This window comes from Cornus florida, unplaced genomic scaffold (genome assembly GCF_030987335.1).
Source record: "Cornus florida cultivar Cherokee Brave unplaced genomic scaffold, ASM3098733v1 CherokeeBrave_3.0.0_Hap2_Chr05, whole genome shotgun sequence".
Taxonomy (NCBI): Eukaryota; Viridiplantae; Streptophyta; class Magnoliopsida; order Cornales; family Cornaceae; genus Cornus; species Cornus florida.
The window spans coordinates 86,456,458-86,484,231 of NW_026775575.1; the positions used below are offsets into that span (position 1 = coordinate 86,456,458).

A 27,774-nucleotide genomic window follows, 5' to 3' on the forward strand; every position below is an offset into this window, starting at 1 on the left:
GAACTTAAACAAACTACATTAAGAAAAAAATGCTAGTGACCCATGTACCACATTGATCCGATTGTTTAACAATGAAGGAAATTAAAATACAATTTAAAAACTACCTTTAAATCCTTGATGGGATTAAGAGCTACACGAGGACTGTGAGATCCATGAAACGTGATATTGGCACGGCTCAATAAAAAAACGGAACCCAAAATATTTTGACCATGGCTTTCTTATTGAACCGCACCAATATCCCGTCTAACATATCCATTAATCCCCGTCACCATTCTCCGACATTTCAACATCTTTTACCTGCCTGGAAACCACAAAAGAAATTAAACACATCAACACCCTAAAAAAATAAAGTTTTAAGAACAGAAATTAACTTAATGGAATGAAATAGAAAATGGATATATAAGAGAAAGCTAGCTTCTTATGACTTGTTAAATGAAACCATCATATAAAGTGATTATATACATGAATATATAGATATATATAAGGTGGGAGAAGATTTGAAGATGGTTGGAGAAGGAAGCTAGGGGGGACCAATGAGTGTGTGTGTGTGTGTGTGTGTTACTAAGTGAAGCTCTAGTCTTGTTTCTATAATGAGAAGGGCTAGCTATTAGGACACACACAGAGAGAGAGAGAGAGGGATGGCATTGAAGAAGTTGCATTAAAAACTCCAACAACCTAACGACGAAGGAAGTTGGAATATTAATTTAAGGATGTACAGAAATCGTGAAAAAGCTCACGGAGACAAATCTGGAGCTTTTAATTCTGCATTTATTGATTATGGAGTAGGGGCAGAGGATGTTGGCTCTGTTCAATCCTTGCATTCATTTCTTTTCCGTGTTATTGGCGCGTAGGTTTTTAGTTTTCACATGTCATGTTGGTGCCTTTCTCTCATTTCTCACAACCAACAAGTCTCTTCTCTTGTGGAGTGTTTTTTTGCTTTCCATTAATGTCTACTGGAAAACAACAGTGCCATTCAAATGCTTGGCCGATTGCATCCCAGTCCTGGAATACATTAGGTCCACCATTTCGGTTCAAATGGTGGGCCAAAATGATTATATAAATAATACATTTGTTCTACATTTTAACAGATGTTCTGAAATTTAGAATGAATTTGTTGAAAATTTTTACAGCACTCATATGGGGATATTGTTACTTTTTAAAATATTAGTTGTAAGAAAGTGTAAAGGTTATATATTTACTGAGGAAAAAAAAATGTGAATGGTTTTGTTAACATTGCCACACAATCAATTTGCTTTGTACCCACTGGACCACAGTCCATATTTAGGGAAAGTTTTACCACGATTCACAGAATAATAAGTACAGTTTTTGACACTGCCACACTCTCTCTCTCTCGTGTGAACCACGTTATTTTAGAAAAGTCATATCTGGCTTTCTGGCAAAATACAGTGTGCCACAATGAACCTTATGTGAGTTAGTATTGTTTGATTCATGAAGAAAACAACCTTTTAATTTGTCTATTATAATTTTTTTAAATTTTTTTTTAGAGAGATTGACATTAGTGGTTTGAATCAACTATTGAGTTTAAATATAGATGTTTTAATAGTTCATTGAATTAGTGCTTCGGTGAATTTTGGGAAGTATTAAGTTTCGACTTTCTACGTCTATTAATATTTCTTATCTAAAAAAAATAAAAAAGAACTATTGAATTTAAACTCTCCAAATATCTGGCGCATTTCTTGAAGTGAACGACCCGAAATTCGAATGAAGATGATCGGTAGAATAGCTTTTAATGTCTTCCGTGAGAATAGAAGAAGACAATGCATCAGTACGGAAAGAGACATGAGATTTTTGCAGTCTCCATCAAATATAACTTTGGAGAAAGAGCATTGAAGAGCAATCTTAATGGCCTCACGCAAGACAGGCTTGGGAACTGGTATAAATGAACTTGAAAACTTAATGCTTGATGATGGCTTTTGTATTTTTTTTCAATTTGGTAAATTCAGTCAGCAAAAGTACATTTCAGTGAAACGGTTACTATTCACTTTAAGTCCAAACTAAGTGTTGGTGGTTCAATTTGTTCTATTGGAGAGTAGACTTGGATAGTTTTTCAAGTATTGAGAGCATGGGATTCCACTCTAAATTTCCCACGTCATTCCTCTGAAAAATTAGGTCAATGTTTTGGATTCTTCAAATTTTGGTTAGTGGAGATGTTGGCGGTGCCCTTTCCCACTTCAAATATAATAATATTTCAAATAAATTGCAATGATACTTACTTGAGTTTGGGTTCAACATAGTCATTTACAACTTGAACACTTTTTGGACAATGACACTTATCAAGTTGGTAAATTAAATAAAGACACTCAAGTATGATAAAAGTACGTACTTGCCCTTTAACTTTTGAATTGACTCATGTGAATCATTAAATTATCTTTATAATCTCTTATTAATTGACCAAAATGACCCTTAAAAATAAAAATAAAACAAATAAAAGCCATCTTGGCTCCGCCCCTGTCCATGGGACCAAGTGAGGGCGTCCACCCCTATTGAAATTATTTATTTATTTTAAATATATATATATATATATTGAACGCTTAGAATTTTAAAAAAAAAATTAGTTATGCCCTCGCTGAAATGATGGCTTTTATTTGTTTTTTCATTCTTGAGGGTTATTTTGGTTAATTAATAGGACGTTATAAAGGTAATTTAATGATTCACGTGGGTCAATTCAGAAGTCAAATAAAAAGCATGGTTAGGGGTGTCTTTGCTCAGTTTACCAAATCTGAGGAGTGTCATTGTCCAAAAAGTGCTTAAATTGTAGATAGATGTCTTTAACCCAAACCCAGAGAGTGTAAGTCCAATTTAACCAAATATTTAATATTTTAATATTAATTTTAGTTAAAAATAGAGATGGATCGGATGTGGGGGTGAATGGGTTGTGGGGTGAATGGTAGTTGCGATTGATAAATTTATAGACTTGAAAAGAAAGGGAAATCAAAAACAAAAAAAGTGATTTTTTCTAGAAAAGAAATTAAAAATCAACTTCTTTTTTTTTTTTTGCCAATAAATTCGTTTAGTCACCGTTTATGTTAGCCAAACAGTGTCTAATGGCTCTTAAAAGGACTATTTCAAAACCAAGAATTGTTCGAAGAGCCAAAACTTTGTGGCCCACTTTCCAAGAGTCCATTGGACCTCTTTAGCTATCCAAACTTGGGTTGCATACTCATGAAAATGGGTTTTTAAGAGTCCATGCTCTAAATATATTTGACTCAGCACCTTGTTCCTTTTGTATTGAGTCGGTTTCAACTTCAAAAAGAGTAATGATTCTGCACAATCTGTAATATATTTTTCAAGTTAACACCTTCACATCATTTATCTCTATAATTTATAGGTTCTAAGTTTGGTGTTTCCATCGTCTAGAAAAGTGACTTAGTACCTGTTATACATATGCATAGCATTATTTGCACAAGGAAGACCTCCAAGAGTTATACCTTTTACATATTACTGTATTTTATAAAACTCCAACTATTATGAGAAATCATGTAGATTTTGACTGTTGGAAATAACTCTTTATAATCAGACGACTGCGCATGCGGCTATAGAAAGAGAATCGGATTGTTTAAAAAACTAATCATAAAAGGTATAATTAATACATCTTTTATACAGAAAGAAGTACACATCTAATTGATTAAAAAACCAATCATAGAAGATATAATTAATACATTTTTCTTATTTTCATGAAATTTTAAAACTAAACATTTTAGAACTAAATTAGCCTTTAAAATTCGTAGTCATTATTTTCTTTCCCTTTTGTATATATTTCACATAAATGTAAATAACCTTTATTATTTACCTTTCTGTACAATTGTTTATATATATATATATATATAATTTTTACCATTATTAAATATTAATTAAAGTAATATTGTGAAATTTGAGTTTTAATTGAATTAAAAGTATAGAATTTGAGTTTTAGTTGAATTAAAAGTATAATGGTTACATAAACAAAGGAAAGGAAATTTTTTACTAAAAGAAAAAGGAAAGAAAATAATCCATACCTTTTCTATACAAATTTAATACCTAAATTTCTCCTCCTTACACTAACCAAAAAAAAAAAAATTCTCACTTTTTTCATATCTCCTTAATCCTCTCTCTGCACGAAACCCTTTTTCTGAAAGAATAATAAAAAAAAAAAATACATTTCACGCTCTATCTCTTTTCCATTCAATCTCAACCTTCACCGTCTTGAAGCCACAAAGATTTCAATTTAATTCGGGTATTTGAGACCAGATAATTGATTTGCGTGTTTTAAACACCCTAGATCACATTTCGGTATTTCAAGAAATCATTCAAAAAAATCCTTTGTCATCTATCAAGGCTTAAGAGGTATATTTTTGTATGCGATTTTGTAGAGGAGATTGTTCTTATATTAAGCCAAGAACACACGAAATAATTTATTTTTTTCTTTTAATAATCAAATGCTAATGAAATCAGTTGGGCCTTCTGTTGATCAATAGTCTCAACCATGAAAATATTGTTGAATATTCACTATCAATCAAAATATAATATAATCGAACTTCCTCTGTTCGTTACACTTAAATAAGTAAAATTTCATCACTAGTCAAAGAGAAGATCAATGAGAGATTAAAAAACAAGGGAATTTTTTTTGGAAAGTGTAAGAGAGAGAAATTTGGGCATTGAATTTGTAAAGAAAATATTTGGCGTTAACGTCTCGTTTGGTCCCAGAACGGTGTAATATAGGTAAGTAATTTCAAATTTAATATTGACCTTTGAATTAGGTTTGGAGAGAGCTGGATAAAGATTTATATGGAGAGGATTTGTATCCGTATGGCAGGTGAGGAAAATGTTAAGTTTTAAAGGCTAATTCGATCCTAAAATGTTAAGCTTTAAAGATTTATGAAAATAGAAAAAATGGATTAAATATACCTTTTTATGATTGGTTTTTCAAAACCAATCAAACGTGCGACTGCAACTAACAGTCCCCTTCCTATATTTTTTTTTTATTTTCTAAACAATTGGTGCATTTAAATTGGACGATTTTTAATTAATTCCATAATACCCTTTTCATGCAAAAACCTAATTCAAAATTATGCAAAATAATACAAACATCATGATAAACTTCTAAATAGTATTATCATGCAATATAATCTTCTTCAAATTTTTTTAGAATAGAAGAAGGAAAAAAAAAAAAAAAAAGGTAGTTAGTCATAAAAATTAAATTACTAAAAAACAGTTACCTATCCTTTCCTCTCCCCACTTTCCATTCTCATAGCCAGTCGGGATCCCGGCCCATCTCGCCCTTATTGGGATAGATTTGGAAATATCCTAATCATGTTAGGGACGAGTTTCCCATAACTAATATATATAAAATATTTTTTTATTATCTATAAATATGATTTTTAATTTTTAATAACTTTTTTGTGTCATGATTATTAAAAAAAATTGACTATAATAAACATTTTTACAAAATTTATCCTAAATTTGTTCAAGTTTGAATGATTTTTTTTTTAAAATTGACTATAATAAACATTTTTACAAAATTTATCCTAAATTTGTTCAAGTTTGAATGATTTTTTTTTAATAAAAAAACATGTATTTGGGATAGCCCTCACTTCGTAAATTTGAAAATTAGAGTTCTTATCAAATTAGGGTATCTCTTTCCCAAATCCGTTCCACCAATGAAATTTTTTTCCAAAACTCAATTGGATAAGAACTCCAATTTTTTCAAGAATCTACGTGTGTGCGTGTGTGAATAATTTGATAAATAAATAATCAACTTGAAGTTTCTTATAATTGTAACATTTGGTAGGGTAGATGAGAATATATATATATATATATATATATATATATATATATATCAACACACACATATTTAATAAAAGATAAAACTAGAGAAAAGAAAATTAGAAACAAAAACTCAATTTGATTGTTCTCACTTCCGCTTCAAATTGAAAACGCAAATGCATGAACATGTTTAAATAATTACATTTACATATATGACGGGAAAGATTGTCTTATTTTTGGAAATGTTTGCTTTCTTAATTTAATTATATACTAATTTTAAAATGCTAATAATTCAATAAGAAGATAATGAAAATGTAATATGTATTAAAATATAGGACAATTTTGTCTTTTTAATTATCACCAAATCATATTCAAAATACATATGTCAAATATTATTCCAGATGTGTAACACTACTCTAACTTTAATTGTGTTCATGTCATAATGTCAATTCGTTTATTTAATTGCATGTTTAACTTTATTATACAGTTAATCAATCTAATTAACCTGTTTTAATTTAATTACTATAGACATTTTTATTATTTCAATAAAAATTTAATATGAATATTTTATTTGGTGTTTTTTGCAATTGTATTGTCTTAATAATTTCGATTAAAATATATCTTTGTTGAGAAACCATTTAGCATTATTATGGGCCTCCCTTATTCAATATATACTAGATATTTCAAGCCAGTCAGATTTTTTAAATAACAGAAAAGTAAAAAAAAAAAAAAAAAAAAAATCAAAAAGTTTACTTTGTTTGACATTAAATTATATTTTTGGTAAATTACTCTCGAATATTCTTATTTTGGAAAATTATTCTTGAATATGATTTTTAATTTCTAAAAATTATTATTAATTTATGGGTCCCTCGTATGTCAGTACTGAGTCAATCAATACTCAGTACTCAGTAGTGTGGGTTCACGAATACATCCAACGTGTTTGGTGACACGAATAGTTTCTAACATTCCGTAATGGGTCCATCCTCTTGGCCCGTATAGAGCTGGGACTCAACTACTCCTCCGCAGTACTCATTTACAACAACTATTGTTTCCTTTCCTTGCAGGGCACTTTGTTCCTTTCTCCTCTTTTGGTTTAGGTCTTGGAGTCCAAAATCTCTCTCTCTCTCTCTCATATTTGGGTAAGCAATAATTCCTTCTTCTTTTTTTTTTTTAAATTGATTTCTCGATTCACTAAAAATTCTAACTCTTCTTCTATCTATATCTATATATATTTGTGTGTATAATCAAACAGTGACAAGTTGTTGGAAATCTCTCGTCATGGCCAAAAGCACCTTCAAGTTGGAACATCCTCTCGGTTCGTTATGTGTTTTTTATATTAATTTTGTAGTAATTGTAAAATAAATATTTTTGGTGGGTGTTTATACTATCAATTTCGTTTCTATTGAAAAGTGGGGTTATTGATTGATTATGATTGTCCAAAGTGTATGCCTTTTATTGATTATAGTCTCAATGGGTTTATGAAATTTCTGATCTTTTGATCTGGGTCTCTGTTGGAATTGCTTTTTATGGTTCGTTTTCTAATCAAGTGGTGCACATGAACGCGCTCTTTTGTTGATCAGAAACTGGGAAAAAGGAAAAATATCAAATTCTTTTGAATTCAAGATGATACAAGATTGATTATACTTTCAATTTTTTTTTTTTTTTTTTTTTTTTCACTTTTCTTTCTTTTAACAGTTTATCTAAGGGCAATGCAATTTTTGTGCTATTTATGTGTTCTGTGGAGATTTAAATAACTAGAGATCTTACCTATGGAAGTCTTACGAAATGATTCTGAACCTTGATTTTGATTATCATGTCATATATACTTCTTGAAACAGTTACTTTTTATCATCTTAATTTACCATACTGTGTTTAGTTTGGATCACCACCGCATCTGAAAGTTCGTAGATTTAGCTCTTGTGAAATTGAAGCAGTTCTGTCTATAATTTTGTAGTATAACCATAACTCATTCCAGTGAGTAAATATGTATAACTGTCTTCATTAAAAGAATGACTTCATTGTTGAATCTTGAAGCTTATATTATAAATTGGTTTATGTGTTGGAAAATTTCCTTTGATGAGATTCAAGGGAAGAAGTTGTCTAGTTGTTTTTTGTTGGTTGTCTTTATATCCTATTGAGCTTAAAACCTATTAATCATATCACAGTATTGAGAATTAAGTTAGTTCATCTTTCTTTACTTCTTATTTAATCCACTTGGTTTGTTTAAAAGGGTATGACAAAAAGAAAGCTTTAAGTTCTTGAAAGGCTTCATGGACTCGAGAAAGTAAGCTATTCTAAAATGTTGTTTCTATTTTCTTTTTCAGTAAATAATGATGATATATATAAATCTGATGGACATATAGATATGTATAAATCTTGCGATATCTATCAGTTGCCCTAGACGAAGAGTTTGAAACATGCTTAAGACGTCTTTTCTGATGTATATTTATTCACACATGCACTGACAGGAAGAATTGATTTCTTATTAGTTTAGTGACAGTTCACCTATCCTTTTCTTTTTATCTATGTAAAAGTTTTTTTTTTTTTTTGATAAGTTTTTATCTATGTAAAAGTTTGTACGTTTACCATTTACCAGAAAGGAGGCAGGCAGAAGCTAATCGTATCAGAGAGAAGTATCCGGATAGAATACCTGTAAGATATCGTCTTCACGGTTCATTCATGCACTTGCACGCTTTAGTGTTCTTTCCTTTTAAGTTTGGTTTTAACATATTTCATTCTGCATTGTAGGTGATTGTAGAAAGGGCTGAGAAGACTGACATATCTGAAATTGATAAGAAAAAGTTGGTTTATCTCCACTTATTTTACGTATCTCTTATCTCTAATATATAAATTTATTTCATTAATTTTTGACAAATTGATATTTAATGATATGAAGTTTCTTCTACTCTTAGCATGTCCTTCTATGTTCTTGTACTAATGAATGCTTTATGGTAGTGTAACATCAGATTGAAGCTTTTTAGAATGATAATTAAATGTAAAGTATCATATCAGATTAGGTAAATCATTTGGAAGGTGCTTTTTGTGGTCACTGGAATTCTCTCTCAGTGTTTCATTTGCAATTTAATAATATACAGAAATTATGCTATCAAATACTATTTTATGAAAAATCATAGGAATTGAAGTTATTTTTACTTGAAGAGGCTATGAGGATTACACTGCCAATGTGGAATTGAAGGAAAAATAGTTAAAAAAATTTAACTTTCAATTTAAACGCTTGAGTTCCATGCCTAACATAGCTTAAATTAATTCTTATTGATAGTTTTTCTATTTCCATTTCCTAGTTTTCATTTGTTTAGTATTTGTTGATGTATCATTAATCATTTGTATTACTTCACTCACCTACTATATACTCATGCTAAAATAAAGCATTAAGGTTCCACATTTAGACTTATTATCTTTTTTCCAATTGAATTTGTTTGCATGTTAAACAAAGTTGTAAAATACCAAAATGTTCTTGGACAACTTATTTAAGAAGATGGTTGATGTGTCATTTGTTGCACATCTTAAGTTTATCATCAGTTATTGGATCTTTAATGTTTTTCCTTATCCCTGCAGCATTATCTCATTTATTTCATTTTGAAAGCATATAATTTTACCATAAGATTTTTGAGGTCTGAATTTTGTTGGCATTGACAATAGATGTCAGATAACTCCAAAAAAATTGGACACGGGACACAAATACATATCAATGTCTGTGAGACTGTGGCTGCACACTTGTGCTATATTTAAGTTTGAGATTTGGGTGTGTTTAATTGAAAAGACAAGAGCTGTTTGTTTTAGCAATTATTTTGAGCAGCATTGTCATTGTAAACTACAAAAGCACGAAATAGGTATCAGAAGCATAACAGAGCTTGTTACACAAAGGGCTATTATACATGTTCCCCTGCAGTTCAAAATCAAGTCCTAGGTAGACAATTGGTTGGTTGATGTTATTAGAATGCCATCGTTTTGTTCACTTTCTTTTTAGATTTCAGTTCTCTTGTTGATTTCTTTTTCTCCTCTCCTGGGAATTGCTTCTAATCTACATTTTGTATGTAACCGTAATGAATTAGAATTATTGTCATTCCATCCTTCATCCACTTGAAACTTTTAACTTCCTCCTCCTGGTTCCAAATCTGAGAATAGTTGATTGGTCTATCTGGTTTTTTATCTTTTAAGTGGTTTCTCCATTCTATTATTTACTGTTGTAGTTTTGTAGATAGGATGTTTCATTTGTAATGGTATGCGACTCTTTATATTATAACATAAGAGTGGTGGTGAGCAAATCCTTGGCAACTGGTTGGCATGCTTATATATCAGTTATATTTATAATGTAACATCTATATATGGTAAAGAAAATGGTGTTTCTGGCATCTTTTGCCTGAACACCCCCCTCCCACCTTCTCTATCCTCCCTTTTTCTGCATAGGTTTGAAGATGTCTACTGTACCAGGCACTGGTGAAAAGTGATCCCTGTGCTTGATTATTAACTCCTTTTGCGATACTTTTATAACTCGATAGTTTTATAGTTTGTTCCTTATATTATTAGATTGACCTGGTAGTTGCTATTGACTCGGTTAGAAACATGAATGTAATGTAGGCTTTAATCAATGTTATGAATGTTAGGTCTCTAGGCATCATATTTGAGACCTTGCAACCCCCGATCCAAAAAAAAGGTGGCCGGGAAGGAGGGGCAATGGCATTGTCAAGGCATCCTTTTTAATTCCCTTTTTGATTGGAACTTAATGTTAAAGTGATTCCTATTTTGCAATATAAGCACTGAAAATTTAGAGTTTTAAACAGTTAGTTGAGCTATCAGACAACACTATAATTATTTCTTTGATTTGAAAGGCGTGACTTTAACAAGATAAAAGATAAGTTGTCGCTGCATTGAATTGGTCAATGTTTTTTAAGGAAGAAGCTCATATGCTTTATCTGGCATCTCTGACCAAATTGTTTGACAATTCATTATGCATTTTAAAGAAATACGCGCAAATGTAATAGTCAGAGTTTCCAAGAGGCCAAAGTATGAAGCCTGGATATAAACATTACATTTTAGAACATGATAAGATCATTAGATTTGAAGAGTTATTTACACCCATTATGGGTCTAGAGAGTCTGATATGCTTCCATTATTCCAAGTATGAATAATTTTCTTATTGGGATGTGTAGATACCTTGTTCCTGCTGATCTTACCGTTGGACAGTTTGTGTATGTGGTGCGGAAGAGGATTAAGCTGAGTCCTGAGAAGGCTATATTCGTTTTCGTCAAGAACATCCTGCCTCCCACTGGTGAGATTCAGTAGCTCTATCAATTCTATGCTTTCCATCCATGCCATGTTAGTTTCCGTTCACTAATTTAAGATAATGTTTTCAATGTTGCAGCGGCTATGATGTCTTCAATTTACGAGGAGAACAAGGACCAAGACGGTTTCCTTTACATGACCTACAGTGGTGAGAACACATTTGGATTGCTTTAATAAGACATTGGCAGTCCAGATCTATGTGAATAGGACTTCTGAAGGAAAAACAAAACAAAAGAATTATTAGATCATCTGTCAATTATAAGCCCTAGTAGTTTGATGGTCTCTTTCATTTCATGCTCTTCTACGGTCGCTTTCAGTTACTCTCTGCAGACGATATTTGCAATGCAATGCTGCAAATAGTTCATATGTTTTCATGCTTTTCTTATCTGTTAAATCTGATGATTTTTGCATAGTAGCAAATGAAATGGTATCTCGTTTAACTTTACTACTGCAATGAGTGATTACATCTGATCTTTTTAACCAAATGAGTAGTCTCAGTGGGGAACTCTCATTTGTCTCTGCTGCAACTCAGACACTCCACTTTGACCATTTAGAATCCTTCCTTGTTCAAGGTTACCTTTTCCCTTTCCAAGGGTCGGTTTGGTTAGATAGAGATTACTAGTGCAAGCGGAAGTAAAAGAAAGTGGAGTGAAGGAAAGGAAAATTAAGTTTCGGACATTAATTTTGGTTAAATTTTTTCAAGAAAATATTATTTTGTTGGTTTGGATAGCATGAAAAAAGAAATTTGATTTTCCAACGTCAATTAATTGTTTAGCAGAATATTTTTTTGAGAAAAGAAACATAAGAATATAGAAGTGTTACAAGTGAACGAAATTTTATTGTTCTCTAGACAGTGGTGTTGATTAACCTTGTTCAAATATTCCTTAGATAGTATGAAAGTGAAAAGAAAATGATTGAACAAATCAAAATTACCCTTATGATTTTAAATATTAAAAAATAAATGAATTTGTATTTGATGATATTTATTTTTAGCAAAGAAATAGTAGGATGTTTATATTTTATTTATATTTAAAATAAGACTTCATATTATTTTCTTAGGTGAAGTGGAACTAGATGAAGAAACTGATGATAATACTAATTTTTGATTTGATTGTATGTTGTTATTGAATTATATATGAACTTGTGAAAAAACAAAAAGAGTCATTCTGCAGAGAACTTGCCTCTTTAAAATCAATTAAACAAATAAATAAATAAATAAATTGCACGACTAAGTTAATAGAAATGTCAAAAAAAAAAAAAAAAAAAAAAATTTAATAGTTACTCGCTAATATATTATTTTCCTTTGTTTTGTGCCCAGGTAGGTATGGAAAACAAAATTTTCTGGGTCATTTCTTTTTATCATATATGAACAGTGGTTTTGGGACAGGGCATGCCTTTCCCCAATGCATATCTGTATTGGTTGGGTACAATTAAACCATGCGGATGCAAATTTTATATTATTTTTTTTTTAGTATCAAATACTGAACATCACAAGATATTTAAACATCAAAAGACCGCGTTTAGAAACATCGTGCTCCCATCTTTACAATTAAACCGTGACTCATCAGATTGACTCTGTTGTACAGCATCTGATTCCATGGAATATGAATGGTCAATTATATGTATATGTATATGTATATATATATATGCCATATTTAGTGTCACATAAATTAACAGAGTGGGAATAAGAAGAACTATATGATCAATAATTCACCAAAAAATAAAATACAAAAAACTGTATGATTCATAGCAATTAAGGATAACGACAATTTAAATTGAAGTTTCTATTCATTAAGCATTAGAATTCTAGGCAGTTTTTTGAGAAATCATATATAATGTTTATTTGGAAGAGCGTTTTTTCTGGTACTGGTCCTTCACCCATTTGATTCCCAACGAGGTTCCATTCTTTAACTTCTGGCCTCCAACCACGGCGGCTGTTTTAGCCTTGTCAAGTCCGGCTCCCGCCGCTGCCTTCACCTCCGCCATCTTCTTCTTGTTGCCGCCGCCGCCACTGCTGCTGCTCCCCAACCTGTCTTTACTGGTTGTGAACTTGTCGCGGTCGCCTTCACCACCGTCGCTCCATTGATCAGCCCATGTTGGTGCATTGCTTCCCATACTTGCTGAATATTACTCAACCACACAGAAAAACCAAGTGAATTTATTTGAATATTCAGCAAACCATGTGAATTTAAGGCTCTAAAGACTAGGCAATATTGTAACACATTATATAAATCCTACTTCAATCATAACCAAGCATGTGTATACAAATTATAAATGACAAAATCGGTCTTCCAATGCCCCTCTTCTTGTCTCCATTGTCTCAATCGTGTCCAACATAAAAACTAAAATAAATAAATAATTATCAAGTTCCTTAAAAAAAAAAAAAACTGACAAAATGAGTGTTTGAGTTATTTGTGAGTGAAAAAAATAGTAATAAGGAAAGGAAAATTTGACATTTTTTATTTTTATTTTTTATAAATTACTTTTCCCACTCTCATTTTTCTTAGTTCCAAACGAAGACTCGGTATGAAATCTGGAAAATAGTTTCAGCCTTTTCATCTTTCTCATTTAAAGCACTTAAATTATGAAAACATGTATCAGTAGTTAAAGCAAACACAATCACATTCCTAATGAAATCATAATTCAGAACACATTCTTCTAATTAAACAAATTAACCACGGATTAAAAATTCTAATAAATTTCTTAAAGTCCATGTGAGCACCGAAAAATCGGAGGCAAAGCATAAGTAAGAATATCATGAAAAATTCGAAGGATCCACGTAAAACTTCTTAGAATGACATTAAAGTGCATCTTAATCCAAAAAGATTTAGATCGAAAACAATAAAACAGATAAAAGAGAACCAAAAAAAAATGAACACACGATATGACCTTTTAACAGTACCCTTAAACAGATCTTTTAAACCCTTTTGACCTCGTTACACATAAAATCACTACACACACACACACACACACACACACACACACATATATAGAGAGAGAGAGAGTACCTTGTTAGGAGGGGAAACTGAACAAGGGACCTGCCTAGAGGATTGAATTTTGTTGCTGAGTAGTAGTGGTTTGGTCGTCTTCCTAGAGGAGAGTTGATGATGGTGTGACCGTGTGATGAGCACTAATTTAATGGCATTTGGGCATTCATTAGCTGGACCGCCAATTAAACGCCTTTATGCATACATTTACACAATTTGTATATATAAGCTGACGTGGGAATGCGCTGTTATTTTTACCAACTGTCAATAAGTTAAGACTTTTATAATTTTAATTAATGTATTAAAGAAACTCTCAGCTTGAATTGTACTTGTATCGTAATTTGTAGAATGCCACCACCTCGTGCAAGAACTCCTAAAGTAAGGCCATTTGGGGATTACAGTTGCTCTGTGTTTTTGTGATTGGAAGTAAAAGCAATGTTTCTGTTTTAAAGTGTTTTTAATATTATTTCGAAATTTATTTAATAATGTAAATTTGTTATAAAATTTTTAAAAGTAAAAATATGAAAACATGTTTCATAAAAAGTGTTACAATTTTGAAAATTTAAATAGTTAGTTAAAAATATTATTTTTTAATTTTTTTTTTAGCGGTGTTTTGCTATAGTGCGGAAACAAACAAAAATATCATTTTGATACTTTCAATTTTAGATACGCTTTGGTATCATTTAAAAAACAGCAAATAGTACCAAACATGTTTCGTGCTTTTGCTTCACTAAGATACACTATCAAAGGCAAAAAAAACCCAAACAGGCCTCAGCAACCAATATGGTTGATATTTGGGTAAGAATATAAGCCCACCAACAGATGTCCTGCCAACAAATACCAAACATGCTACGTGTTTTTACTTTGCTAAAGCAAAGACAAAAAAACAAGGGGCCTAAGCAACCAATATGGTTGATATTTGGGTAGGAATAGAAGCCCACTAACGGATGCTTTGCCAGCCTGCAACGGCCATTTTTATTTTTTATTTTTTATCTTTTTCTTTATCTTATGAATTTTATTTTATTTATTTATTAGTGTGAAAGTATGTATTTTTATTTATTTATTTAGTGCTTGTGAGAATATATGCATACTAAAGAAAAGAGGTGGGGTAAGAGAGAAACTTTATTCGTTTGGTAAAGAAAATGCGAGAAAAGAGGATAGATGTATCATAATTCCTTTTCCCTTCACAAATTTTTATTCTTTCAAATATGGATAGAGATACCAATGAAGAAAGACAAGGTCATTAAATAAGATAAAGTATTATCTTATTATTTTCTTTTCCATCAACCAAACAAAAAGAAAAAATAACGCAATCTCTTTCGTAAGAATATTTCATTCATCTCTTCTCATTCAATTTTCTTCCTTCCTACCAAACGGAGCAGATGTCTTTATATTTATTTTCTTTAAACATCTTATTACCAAATTTATTTCATAAATGTTTCATGAAAAAAAAAAAAGTTTTAAAATCACGAATTATTTAGAAAATAGCTTTTAGGACAAAGACAAACAAGCAATTGAAAAAATACATTGTACATTAAAAAATATTATGAATTCGGCTTTTTTTTTAAATAATGAAATGTGGTACCGGTTAGGCTAGCCATATTTGTAGAGAGCTACGTCAACTCTCTACAATTTAAAATATAGAGAGCGACCAATTGGCGATCATACTGGTTGCTCTAAGAGCAACATGTATGTACGAGTATTTGACAAGAGAGGACACGAGAAAGAAACAGAAAAGAGGACGAATGACTCATCCATTCAATTTTACAAATTTTCATCCAAGAAAGTAAGGACAAAATAGTTAAAAGGAAGAAAAACAAGGTTTTTATCAAAATTTTAAATTACAATACAAACTTTCATGTATTAGATAAATTCATTATTAGCAATCTCTTTTCACCCTTCTATCTTCACAAATAAAGTAAAGTGTTACATTTTTTTCCCTCTTCATCAACCAAACAAAAAGAAGATGTACATTATCCTCTCCATTTGATCCAATTTTCTTTGTTTCTAGATGCTATTATGAATGTAAAATTACCATTTTGCCCTTATACTACTCCTAAACAATCAATTTTTTGCAACAAAATTTGATAAATTATTTTTGAGCAAAAATTTTTCTTTATTGCATTTCAAAATCATGTAAAATGCCTTATTCTTGTTATACGACGTTTTTGTCTTCGCTCTTCATTCACTTGTAATGTGAAATTATTAAATTGTCCTTATACTCGTTTTATCCCAATTTAATACAAAATTTTGTGGGAAAATAACTTCTATAACCATCTAAGTTTCATACAAAATTTCCCAACAACAAATACATGTAAAATTTGCTTTCTTGAGAAAAATATATGAAATATTATTTATACACCTCTTTTTTACTTTCTAAAATAAAACTTGTTTACGCAAAAAAAATAAAAAAAATAAAAATTATAAGAGTAGTATAGTTATATCTGTCTCTAGGTGTCTTACATTTTTTTTTGTTTTTTTAGATTCTCATATTATTTTTTAAAAAATTAAAAAATATAAATTTATTTAGAACTATAGTCATATTTAACAAAAATATGAACAATTTAGGTAAATTATAAAATTTCTTGTTAACTTTCATATTATCCAAACTAAGAAACGAGACTTTATCAAAATGTTTTTTTTTTTTTTAATTCTTTGTAACGAAATGAATCCTAATTTTTTTGTCTTTCTTTCCTTCACTTCATTTTATTTCCCTTCCATTTTACCGTATTAATTTTCACAAGCTCTCTCCATTTAACTGTTAGATTAAAATAATATTTTGAGATATATAAAAAATTAAATAAATTATTTAATTTATCTTTAAATTTAAGAATTAAAAAATGATACTCCTACTTCATAACTCTTCTCACAAGATGCTCTTAAATGCGAAAGTATCAATTTCCATTAGATCCTTTTAAAAACAATATTAATTCATCACGTTATAGTTGGGTGACAGATAATGTGAATATCTAAACTATAAACCTTTCCCAGTTTTTTTTTTTTTTTTTCTTGGAAGGTAAAGCATTTGTATTATCGTCTTTCTTAGTTGATGATTAATAACCATTGTTTTACGGCTTCATACAAGTATTTGTTAGAGCAGATCCAATGGTAGTAATTTTAAAGATTTTGGGCCCAAATTGGTGACTCCAGTAATTTAATGGAGTCCCCCAAAAGGTGGGCTGGAGATTTTGGGTCGCGAAATGGGTCACCAAAAATGGCGACCCTGGTAGCGATCACACGCCTACCTTGCTCGGGCCTGCCTACATTATTTTTTTTTTAGACTTTAGTTGCCCAAAGTACTGTAGGTCTGTAGCCCAGATCCAGCCCGACTTAATTTTTTTTTAGACTTTAGTTGCCCAAAGTACTGTAGGCCGGTAGCCCAGATCCAGCCCGACTTAATTTTAAGGGTGCGTTTGGTTTGGAAAAAATTGTAGAAGCCAGTATTTTTTTTTTCTTTTTTTGGTCCATATTTTTTCTTTTCTTTTTTTTGCCTTTTTTTTTTCCCCCTCAACATAACTAAACCAAAGAGCTATTAACACAAACAGTGCCTTAAAGCTTTTCTGAGGAAAAAAAGTTCAAAAAAATAGAGAAAAGTGAATTTTTTTTTTTGGTTCAATCACACTACTGACATTATAGCCATTTTAGACACTATTTGGCTGACCCAAATAGTGCCTTAACGGCTATATTGGCACAAAAATATATTTTTATAAATAAATTTATATGTATATATACATTTTAAATTCATATCGTATTATATTATTTTAATTTTTATAATTCATAATAAATATTGTCTTGGTTTTTTTGTTTTTTTTTTTTTTTTTTTTTTTTTTTTTTTGATATAATGGTTCGGAAAATGTTAAAAGAAAAAAATTTATTAAAAATTTGAAAAATATTAAAATGTTTAGAGAACGAAAACGTACCATTGAAGTACGTGCGATGGCTAAAACTTGGAGATTCCAAAACACAGACATGGCTAACGAAAATATTGACGTGGCTTTTGAAAAATATTAATGTATCAAATTCGGAGAGTCTAATTTTAGAGACTATTAGAGATGCTTTTATTAAAGAGACGTGGCTTTTACAATAAGTGCCAATGTATGAAGATAAAGAGAAGATAAAGGGGCCAATGTATGATAAAGAGAAGATAAAGGGGTGGCCCACGTATGAAGATAAAGAGAAAGTATGAGTGAGAGTGAGGGTGTTGTTGGATAATTAACCATCGGGGGTAATTTTGTCTTTATATAATTATGATTTTTTAAATTAAAAGGCTAAATGATGGTAAAAATGTTATTTCACTTTTATTTTCGCGGTGTCAATGATGGAAAAAGTGATTTGGGAATATTAGTGATAATAATTTTTGAAAAGTGTTTCAATGTGATATTTGGTCAAACTTAAAAGGGTATTAGTAAAATTAATCATAATTTTTTTATACGATTACATGAACAATTTCATGATTTTCCTTAACCAGCAGAAAAATTAACTCCATTTTTTAAAGTTAAATAAATAGAGTTGATATTTATCAGTTTCAAATTTCAATTAATTATTTAAGCAACCCAAAAAGCCATGTAATATATTTATGATTAATTGCATAGATCTCTTTTATAATTTGTCATAATTATAAGAACTTTCTTTATAATTTAAAAAATTATTTATACCCCCACTAATTATACGAAAGGTCATGCCGTGGATGGGTGGTGGTAAAGAAAAAGTCAACGGGTATACTCTTGAATGAATTTGAGAAAATTATGTATTTATATTTGTATAGACTGATATAGAGTTTGTTGGGAAACGTGCAAGTTTTAAAAACTTTTCGAGGGATTTTGATTCATAGATCTTGATTCATCACATAGAGACAAGTTTTATGCAAAAATAAAAATATGATGTATCATTCAATTAATGGATTGAATACTTACATCAAAGGTCTGAGTAAACCTTTAAAACTTTCCTCTAAAGTGAATGTTCTCACTTATTGTAGATCCCTTAGCAAGATGCCTTTCCTTGGATCTCCATCTTCTTGGTAATTATTTTGCCTTTAGGAATCACTCATAAGCCTCCATGAATTACCTTGGAAAACTAGGCTTGTGGGAGCCTCTATTAGATGAGACCATAAACCCTAATTTTCTAGAGAAAGAAAATTCATTCCTTATTCCTTCTCATAAAAATCACCACCCAAAATATACATAGACCATGTATATTTATAGGCAACATAAAAATAAAGAAAAGGAAACAACAAATCCTTCTCCATCTCTAATTCATATGTCTCAAATCTAATATGATTCCAATATCAAGTTGGGCTATGAGTGAGAATCCATTGGGCCTATTATTTTATTGGCTACAATGAATTAATAATTGGCCCGGTCCATGGACCCAATTCAATTAATTCATAAATTAATTTATACTCCACTAAAAGAAATTAATTGAACTCCAATTAAATAATAAATAACCTCTAAGTCAATATTGCACTTTGACCCCTCTATGCATAATTAGTTATCGGATAAATATAGCCATCAATCCGACTACTTAATTAATATATTTATTTTGGTACCTTTGATTATTTCTGGCTCGATCACAATAAAACATTTGTTTGACAAAAAATAATAATTTAAATAAATAAATATATAATAAATCATTTTGTCTAAAAACACACGAAGGCCTTCGAATTTACTTTGTGATCAACCATAATCAATACAAAATAAATACAAGTAGCAATGATGCAAATATTGAAAATATAACCCTCTAACTATTAATTACATAACTACCCAAAGTGTCGGTCTAAGGATCCCGAAAAATCCGCCGAACAAATCAAAGTAATTATTAATTAATAAAAGAGTCTATACTTTTATCATGCTTAAGAGTCAAATGCCATGACGGTGATAGGGAGTAATTGCATACGACGGCTCTCGCAATATATCTCAACCTAACGCGGATCCAGTTCAAGTCTTAATTAATTATGAGTCCATCCATAATTACCGACTATGAACAATTTATAATTACTATTTATATATCATGCATTGATTGTCATCACATACATATATATAAATATTTCTTGTAATTACATGGACACTATCAATTTCATAGTGAATCGAAACATAATTCATTGAATTCACCAATTATATAAATCATAAATATTTCAGATATGTCAGGAACATATGTCACTACAATCCAGATAGGAATTTGCTATGTCAGGGCATATAAATCCCAACAGCTCCCACTTGCCCTCATAGCCAATTCAAATTGCACCTAATTCCAATGTTATCCAGATGATGATCAAAATTATTGATCAATGACACCTTTGATAATGGATCAATAAAGTTGTGTTCCAATGCAATGTTCTAATTACAAGTGCATTTTTTTGCCGGACAATATCATGTAGAACATGATACTTCCTCTCAGTGTATCTTGTTCCTCTATGGAACCTTGGGTCATTGGTTTGGACTACTTCTGCACTATTGTCACAACATAGCTCAATAAGCAGGCTAGTATACTCCACAACCTTTAAATCAATGAGATCAAACTAATAGGCTTCCTTTGCCGCCTTTAAGGCTGCAATATATTCCACCTACAGGTTTGAGTCAGCAGTTAAAATCTGCTTAACAATCTACCAACTGATCTCCCTTCCATTAAGTGAACTTACACTGAGTCATGAACCTCATAGTATCTACTTCTGATTGAAAATCAGAACTAGCATACCTGACTAGGACCATATCATCACATCCATAAATGAATATGATATCATTGGTTCTCCTTAGGTACTTAATGATATTTTTCACAATAGACCAGTTGTCAAGTCCAGTATTGGACTGATCTCTACTGACTATCCCTACTATGTAGCGGATGTCCTGTTTGGTATAGACCATGGCATATATGAGACTCTCATATGCCGAAACATATTGTTCCAGTCTCATTTGCTCAATCTCCTTTGATAGTCTTGAAAAACTACTTACTAGAGAGAGCCATCCATATCAATAAAGCAAGAACTCATTCTTTGAGTTATGCATACTAAACCTGGTCAAAACTTTATCAATGTAGGATTATTAAGATAAGCCTATTTTCCTTTTAACCTGATCTTGCAAAAGCTTGATCCTAGGAATATAGCTTACATCTTAAAAATCCTTTATTTAAAAGTAATTGAACAACTACCTTTTTATTGATGACACAACTTCCACATCATTCTAAATGAGTAGGATGTCATCAATATATATAGAATTAGAAAAATAATGACATTCCCTTGCACACTCATGATTTATTCACTAAGAAATCTTCTGGTATCTTTTTGTAGATTAACTTGCCTTCTATAGGAATCACCCTACTAGAAAGTTCTACAAGATCCCAGAATTTATTAGAATACATCAATTCCAACTCTGATTTCATAGTAACTCACCAAAACGATCTGTATCCACATCGGTTCACGCTTTCGTGTAGCTTACTGGGTCCAACTCATGTTTAACAGGGATGTCCATAATGGTCTCACCTAAAAACATGATTCTGTCGAATTGGATGATAATCCTCCCACTACATCAATGTACCAATGCAAGAATCTGTGTAGTAGATGATGCTAACGCATCAATAGGGAATTCATATATTATTCTCAATCTCTATAATAAGTGTGTTCACATGTGGTACATCTGGTACTCATACCAAATTCTCTAACATTATGCTACTAGGTATGTGATTCATAATATGATTCTCCTATAGATAAATAGTGAGTGAAAACAATTAACTTTTATCTTTGAGATCATAAAATAATCCATCCTAGTGACATTTAGAGTAGCTATCAAATCTAGTATGCCTATGATCTGCTTCCAACTTACTTGTCCATATCAAGCGCACATGTGCAAGACTACCCCATATGTGCATATGATTCAAACTAATATTTAGTAAAAAACACAGCTCAACGGTATCCTTGAGACAGACTAAGATGGAATGCAGTTCATAATGCGCATCTATGTCATTAACGCTAAACTCTTAAATGAAAGAGATAATGTAGCATAGCTGATCATAGATCTACCCATGTTAAGTGAAATTCTATTATTCCTATTTGACACCTAAATACATTTAGCGTCAATTGCGGAAAACTGGTACATAATACCCTCATTGACCATATAGTCTTTGCACTATCCCAAGAAATACTCATATCCTCGATCAGATCGAAGTGTCTTGACAAGTTTACCTAATATGTGTTCCACATCAGTCTTAACCTTCTCAGAAAATACCAAAGAGTTTAAGACTTGTGTTGCATCAGATAAACTTATCCAAAACGTGAGTAATCTTGCTTGGATGTTCATAAGACCACACGTGTCAGTGTGTACCGATTCCAATTGTCCTTTATGTCTATTTCATCTGGCTGATTAAGCCCTAAGAGTTATCTATCCTTCAAAACAGGGCTCACAAGTTTGGTTTAGGCTCCCCTGCCTCACTAGGTAATTAACCTTCTTTGACCAATCTTTGAATCTTATTTTGATTGATAACAACCCAAAAATAGACATTAAAAATACAATGAGTCAGGAATAACAAATTTTCTCTTAACATTCAATCTAGAAGATGCAATATTAGTTTCTACATCCTGCAAATCTTAAGAGTTTGTGATTATAGTATATTAACCATCTTTCAATACACCAGAAGTAATCACATATCTATTCAATTTTATAAAACCAGTTTTACAAAATAACAACACAGTTTTTATAAACCACAAGTGAAACAAGAATAAGATAGCGTCTAACTTCTGTGCATAAAAATAGTTCTCTAATACTAATATCCTCATACTCTCTATTTTCAGATGTAATACTCCCACTGACTTAGCTACAACCTTGACATCAGGTTAAGTACAAATATATTCCATATCATCGAGGCTTCTGGAATCCTGAAATCCTTACAATAAATTGCAAACATGTTTAGTGGCTCCAGAATCTATCCATCAGGAATTAATAGACACAACCACATAACATGGCTCAATGATTAAATATATATTTTCCTATGCCACGTCATTGCTTAAACAGTTCGTCCTTTAGTGTTTTAGTTAGCGACAAAAGAAACAGTTTTCTTCGCCCTCAACATACACTGCCTTATTCCCTTTAACCTTTTTGAATACCCATGTTCTGTGCTAGTCTAGTCCTATTATCATCCTTCTTCTTTACTTTGCCCGTCCACTTGGGCCTAGAAGAAGATGGTATAGACTAGGTTAGATTGATAGGAACGCCCATACTCTTGATTATCCCTTCATCTGTTACCAATTCTATAAGAATATCAGCGAGTGTGAACTCAAACTGATTCCTTATTTAGTTCACTCTAACAGAGTCGAATGAGTTTGGTAAGAAGGCAATAATCATGTCAACTTGAAACTTACCACCCAAGTCAGCCTTATTGATCTCCAGCTAATTTTTAAATAATAAACAATCATTTTTCAAAATTCGATTTCATACTGGAGTTCCTTAGGCTATCTTGATGCTATTCAAGTCTGACATAGTACTTTGGCATGCTCTCTATCTAATCTCACCAAAACATTTTATTGACATTTAATATGATGCTTGAAGAAAATAAAATAATGTAAATGTTAGCTTTGGAGCGTATTCGAGGTAAACTCTAGAATATTGCACCAATTCATCTCATTTGCATTATTTCACTTATTCAAAGCATTAATGTTCTCTTGGGTATCTTAAAGTAAAAGGATTAGGTTTTAGGAGTAGTAAATACATTTGTACCACCACGTTGTGAATAAAATATCTAAATTCCTTTTCTAGTCATTATAAATGAAGTCCACATACATTGAAATTAGCAAGCAGATAAAATGGATTAGACATAATCAGTCTGAATATAAATGCATTCATACGATATACAAGGTGAATTATTAATACTATCATGCATATTTAAAATTAAAATGAGTTTGTTAACCACATAATATAATAAATCTCAATCGAACAAGAGATCATTATCATTATTGGTGAACAATCCCTTTTAATTAATGCGGATCCCTCAACTCTGTAGCATAATAAATCAACCAATCAATATGTCAATAACTTATCCTGTTGGAGGAGTTCATTATTACTATTGTTGAGATTCATTTACTATTAGGTGAGCACTTCCATTAAAATAGTATGTGGGTCCCTTAACCACTGCATGAAAAATCGGATAACCAATACACCAATAACTTATTCGGTTGGCGAAGTTCATTATTGCTATTAGTGGGCAAATCCCATCATCTCCATATTACTTAAGACAATGCCTTGTCTATCTATATGAAATTATTCCCGATTATGTTTAGCCTTTCTAAAATCACCTAGTGTAGACCACTCCGTTGGGGAGCTAACACTATTGATTTTAGATTGAGTGTATAACGTTATTAATGCTCTAATGAAAAATAAAATATTAAATATCTTGTCATTATAATCTAGACTCTTTAAATCATGCGTAGGGCCTTATTTTTAAAGATCTAAGTACAATGAACATTTAATATTATTATTTTCATGAGTCAACCATTCTTGTAATATTAAGACTCTTCAAATCATGCGTGGGGCCTTATTTTTGAAGATCTAATTATAATGGTTTTAATAACGAAGGCCATGGGGTAATGTATAAAAATCCCCGCTCCCACTCAATTTTTAATCATTCATAATTAGGGTTTTAAATTTATTCATTTACATGATATAATGTATGCAAAACGTCTTGATTTTAATCCAATTAAATTTAGAAAATATTTGGACTTAAATGATTCACTAATATTTAATTTGAGGCACACTTCAAAAATAATTTACAAAAATAATTTTTCGTTTCCCAATAAGTGGCCTCTAATTAATTAGTAATCAAATCCAATTAATTTTCATAATTTAATTAATATAAATCAAGTCATTTAATTAAATATCATGGATCCAATGCATGAATACAATAAACAATTAATTATTCCATGCATCAGTTAAATAAATAAATAACAGACAGAAGCAATTTAAATGGCCAATGGATTTAGCTTTTAACATTTAATTGCTCTAATAACTGCATGATGGTCTTCCATCAGCATGAAAACACCCGCAGGAGGTTGATACGCGCTAGGAGAAGCAAAACGAGGCTTGCTACGCACCTGGAAGGTCATTCACGAGCTCCCACGCGCCTCTGGAGAGTCCCAGCGCGTGTCACGCGCTCCCACGCGCTTACACGCGCTGGAAAGATGATTCAGTGCATGCCACGCGCTGCCACGCGTCGGCACGTGCTGCCACGCGTCGGCACGCGCGTGGGGAAGGTTCCTTTGTCCGGCGCGTGTTCCTCACGCGCCGGATGGTTGACTTTGTCTGGCGCGTGTATCTCACGCGCCAGAATGCTGACCTTGTCAGCACGTGTACTACACGCGCTTTTCCATTGGCTGTCCTCTTCAGTGCACCATGGGTGCTGCTACACTGGATTATACGTCCATCTTCCGGCGCTGTCCCTCGCCGCCGGCATTGCTCCGGTCTCCGGAAAATCGCCGAAAATTCCAGAAAATATTTTTAAAATTCCAGAAATTAAATTAGGCCTTAAAAAATTCCAGAAAAATTCTGAAAAATTTCTAAAAAATCCTAGAAAATTCCTGAAGCCTAATTTAACCCTCTCGGACCTTCTTGAAACTTCAAAACATCCTTTGATGAAGATTACATGGCTTTAAATAAATTTACAATTTGAAATACAATGAAAAAAATTAAATTACATCATTGAACTTTCAAACGGCTAAATCAAAGCCTTAATTACATTCATCTAAAGATAAAATTACATTCCAATAACCTATAAGTTTCATCCATGGCCCAAACATTCATCATCATTCATTCACAATTATACATACATCATGATCATATAATAATATAAACATATGCATATATAAATTTGGATCCATGATGATGATTTTGATAAAAACATGATCTCTAGTAATGAATCAAACCATGCTCTGATACCACTGTTGGGAAACGTGCAAGTTTTAAAAACTTTTCGAGGGATTTTGATTCATAGATCTTGATTCATCACATAGAGACAAGTTTTATGCAAAAATAAAAATATGATGTATCATTCAATTAATGGATTGAATACTTACATCAAAGGTCTGAGTAAACCTTTAAAACTTTCCTCTAAAGTGAATGTTCTCACTTATTGTAGATCCCTTAGCAAGATGCCTTCTCCTTGGATCTCCATCTTCTTGGTAATTATTTTGCCTTTAGGAATCACTCATAAGCCTCCATGAATTACCTTGGAAAACTAGGCTTGTGGGAGCCTCTATTAGATGAGACCATAAACCCTAATTTTCTAGAGAAAGAAAATTCATTCCTTATTCCTTCTCATAAAAATCACCACCCAAAATATACATAGACCATGTATATTTATAGGCAACATAAAAATAAAGAAAAGGAAACAACAAATCCTTCTCCATCTCTAATTCATATGTCTCAAATCTAATATGATTCCAATATCAAGTTGGGCTATGAGTGAGAATCCATTGGGCCTATTATTTTATTGGCTACAATGAATTAATAATTGGCCCGGTCCATGGACCCAATTCAATTAATTCATAAATTAATTTATACTCCACTAAAAGAAATTAATTGAACTCCAATTAAATAATAAATAACCTCTAAGTCAATATTGCACTTTGACCCCTCTATGCATAATTAGTTATCGGATAAATATAGCCATCAATCCGACTACTTAATTAATATATTTATTTTGGTACCTTTGATTATTTCTGGCTCGATCACAATAAAACATTTGTTTGACAAAAAATAATAATTTAAATAAATAAATATATAATAAATCATTTTGTCTAAAAACACACGAAGGCCTTCGAATTTACTTTGTGATCAACCATAATCAATACAAAATAAATACAAGTAGCAATGATGCAAATATTGAAAATATAACCCTCTAACTATTAATTACATAACTACCCAAAGTGTCGGTCTAAGGATCCCGAAAAATCCGCCGAACAAATCAAAGTAATTATTAATTAATAAAAGAGTCTATACTTTTATCATGCTTAAGAGTCAAATGCCATGACGGTGATAGGGAGTAATTGCATACGACGGCTCTCGCAATATATCTCAACCTAACGCGGATCCAGTTCAAGTCTTAATTAATTATGAGTCCATCCATAATTACCGACTATGAACAATTTATAATTACTATTTATATATCATGTATTGATTGTCATCACATACATATATATAAATATTTCTTGTAATTACATGGACACTATCAATTTCACAGTGAATCGAAACATAATACATTGAATTCACCAATTATATAAATCATAAATATGTCAGGAACATATGTCAGGAACATATGTCACTACAATCCAGATAGGAATTTGCTATGCCAGGGCATATAAATCCCAACAGAGTTGTAGGTGACGATTTTGCAGATATGTTTGTGATGTTAGAAATTATGAATTGCATATAATATAGAGGACGTGAGAGAGAGTGTTAGAAATTATGAATTGCATATAATATAGAGGACGTGAGAGAGAGAGAGAGAGAGAAGGGTAACGTGAAAATTTTAATTTATTTAATATATGATATTAGTAAAATTCGGACCGTATTGATCATTAAAAAAAAGAAATTTGTATAATAATGTTTCATTTTTATATTCAAGCACCAATTCCCTCATGTTCCAGTGTTCCACGTTATTGCAATACTAATATTGATTGCATTTTGGAGCCCACCACCAACCACATTGTTACTCGCCATTGACCTTTACCTGTTCACGCGGGCCAAGA

The 27,774-nt window shown here is 31.4% G+C and overlaps 1 protein-coding gene across 1 annotated transcript; it reads left to right on the top strand.

Moving 5' to 3' along the window:
• Nucleotides 1-6,747: 6,747 nt before the first annotated feature.
• Nucleotides 6,748-11,512, top strand: LOC132307368 (autophagy-related protein 8C-like). The gene is made up of 6 exons (XM_059805096.1): nt 6,748-6,902; nt 7,016-7,078; nt 8,360-8,415; nt 8,512-8,564; nt 10,935-11,053; nt 11,147-11,512. The coding sequence occupies exons 2-6, from the start codon at nt 7,042-7,044 to the stop codon at nt 11,239-11,241; spliced, it is 360 nt and encodes a 119-aa protein (XP_059661079.1). The 5' UTR covers nt 6,748-6,902; nt 7,016-7,041; the 3' UTR covers nt 11,242-11,512.
• Nucleotides 11,513-27,774: the final 16,262 nt, after the last annotated feature.

Coding starts and splice junctions, on each gene's coding strand:
- LOC132307368 (XM_059805096.1), top strand. CDS start 7,042: ATGGCCAAAAGCACCTTCAAGTTGGAACATCCTCTCG. Junction 8,416..8,511: donor AGTATCCGGATAGAATACCT/GTAAGATATCGT, acceptor TCTGCATTGTAG/GTGATTGTAGAAAGGGCTGA. Junction 8,565..10,934: donor TCTGAAATTGATAAGAAAAA/GTTGGTTTATCT, acceptor TGGGATGTGTAG/ATACCTTGTTCCTGCTGATC.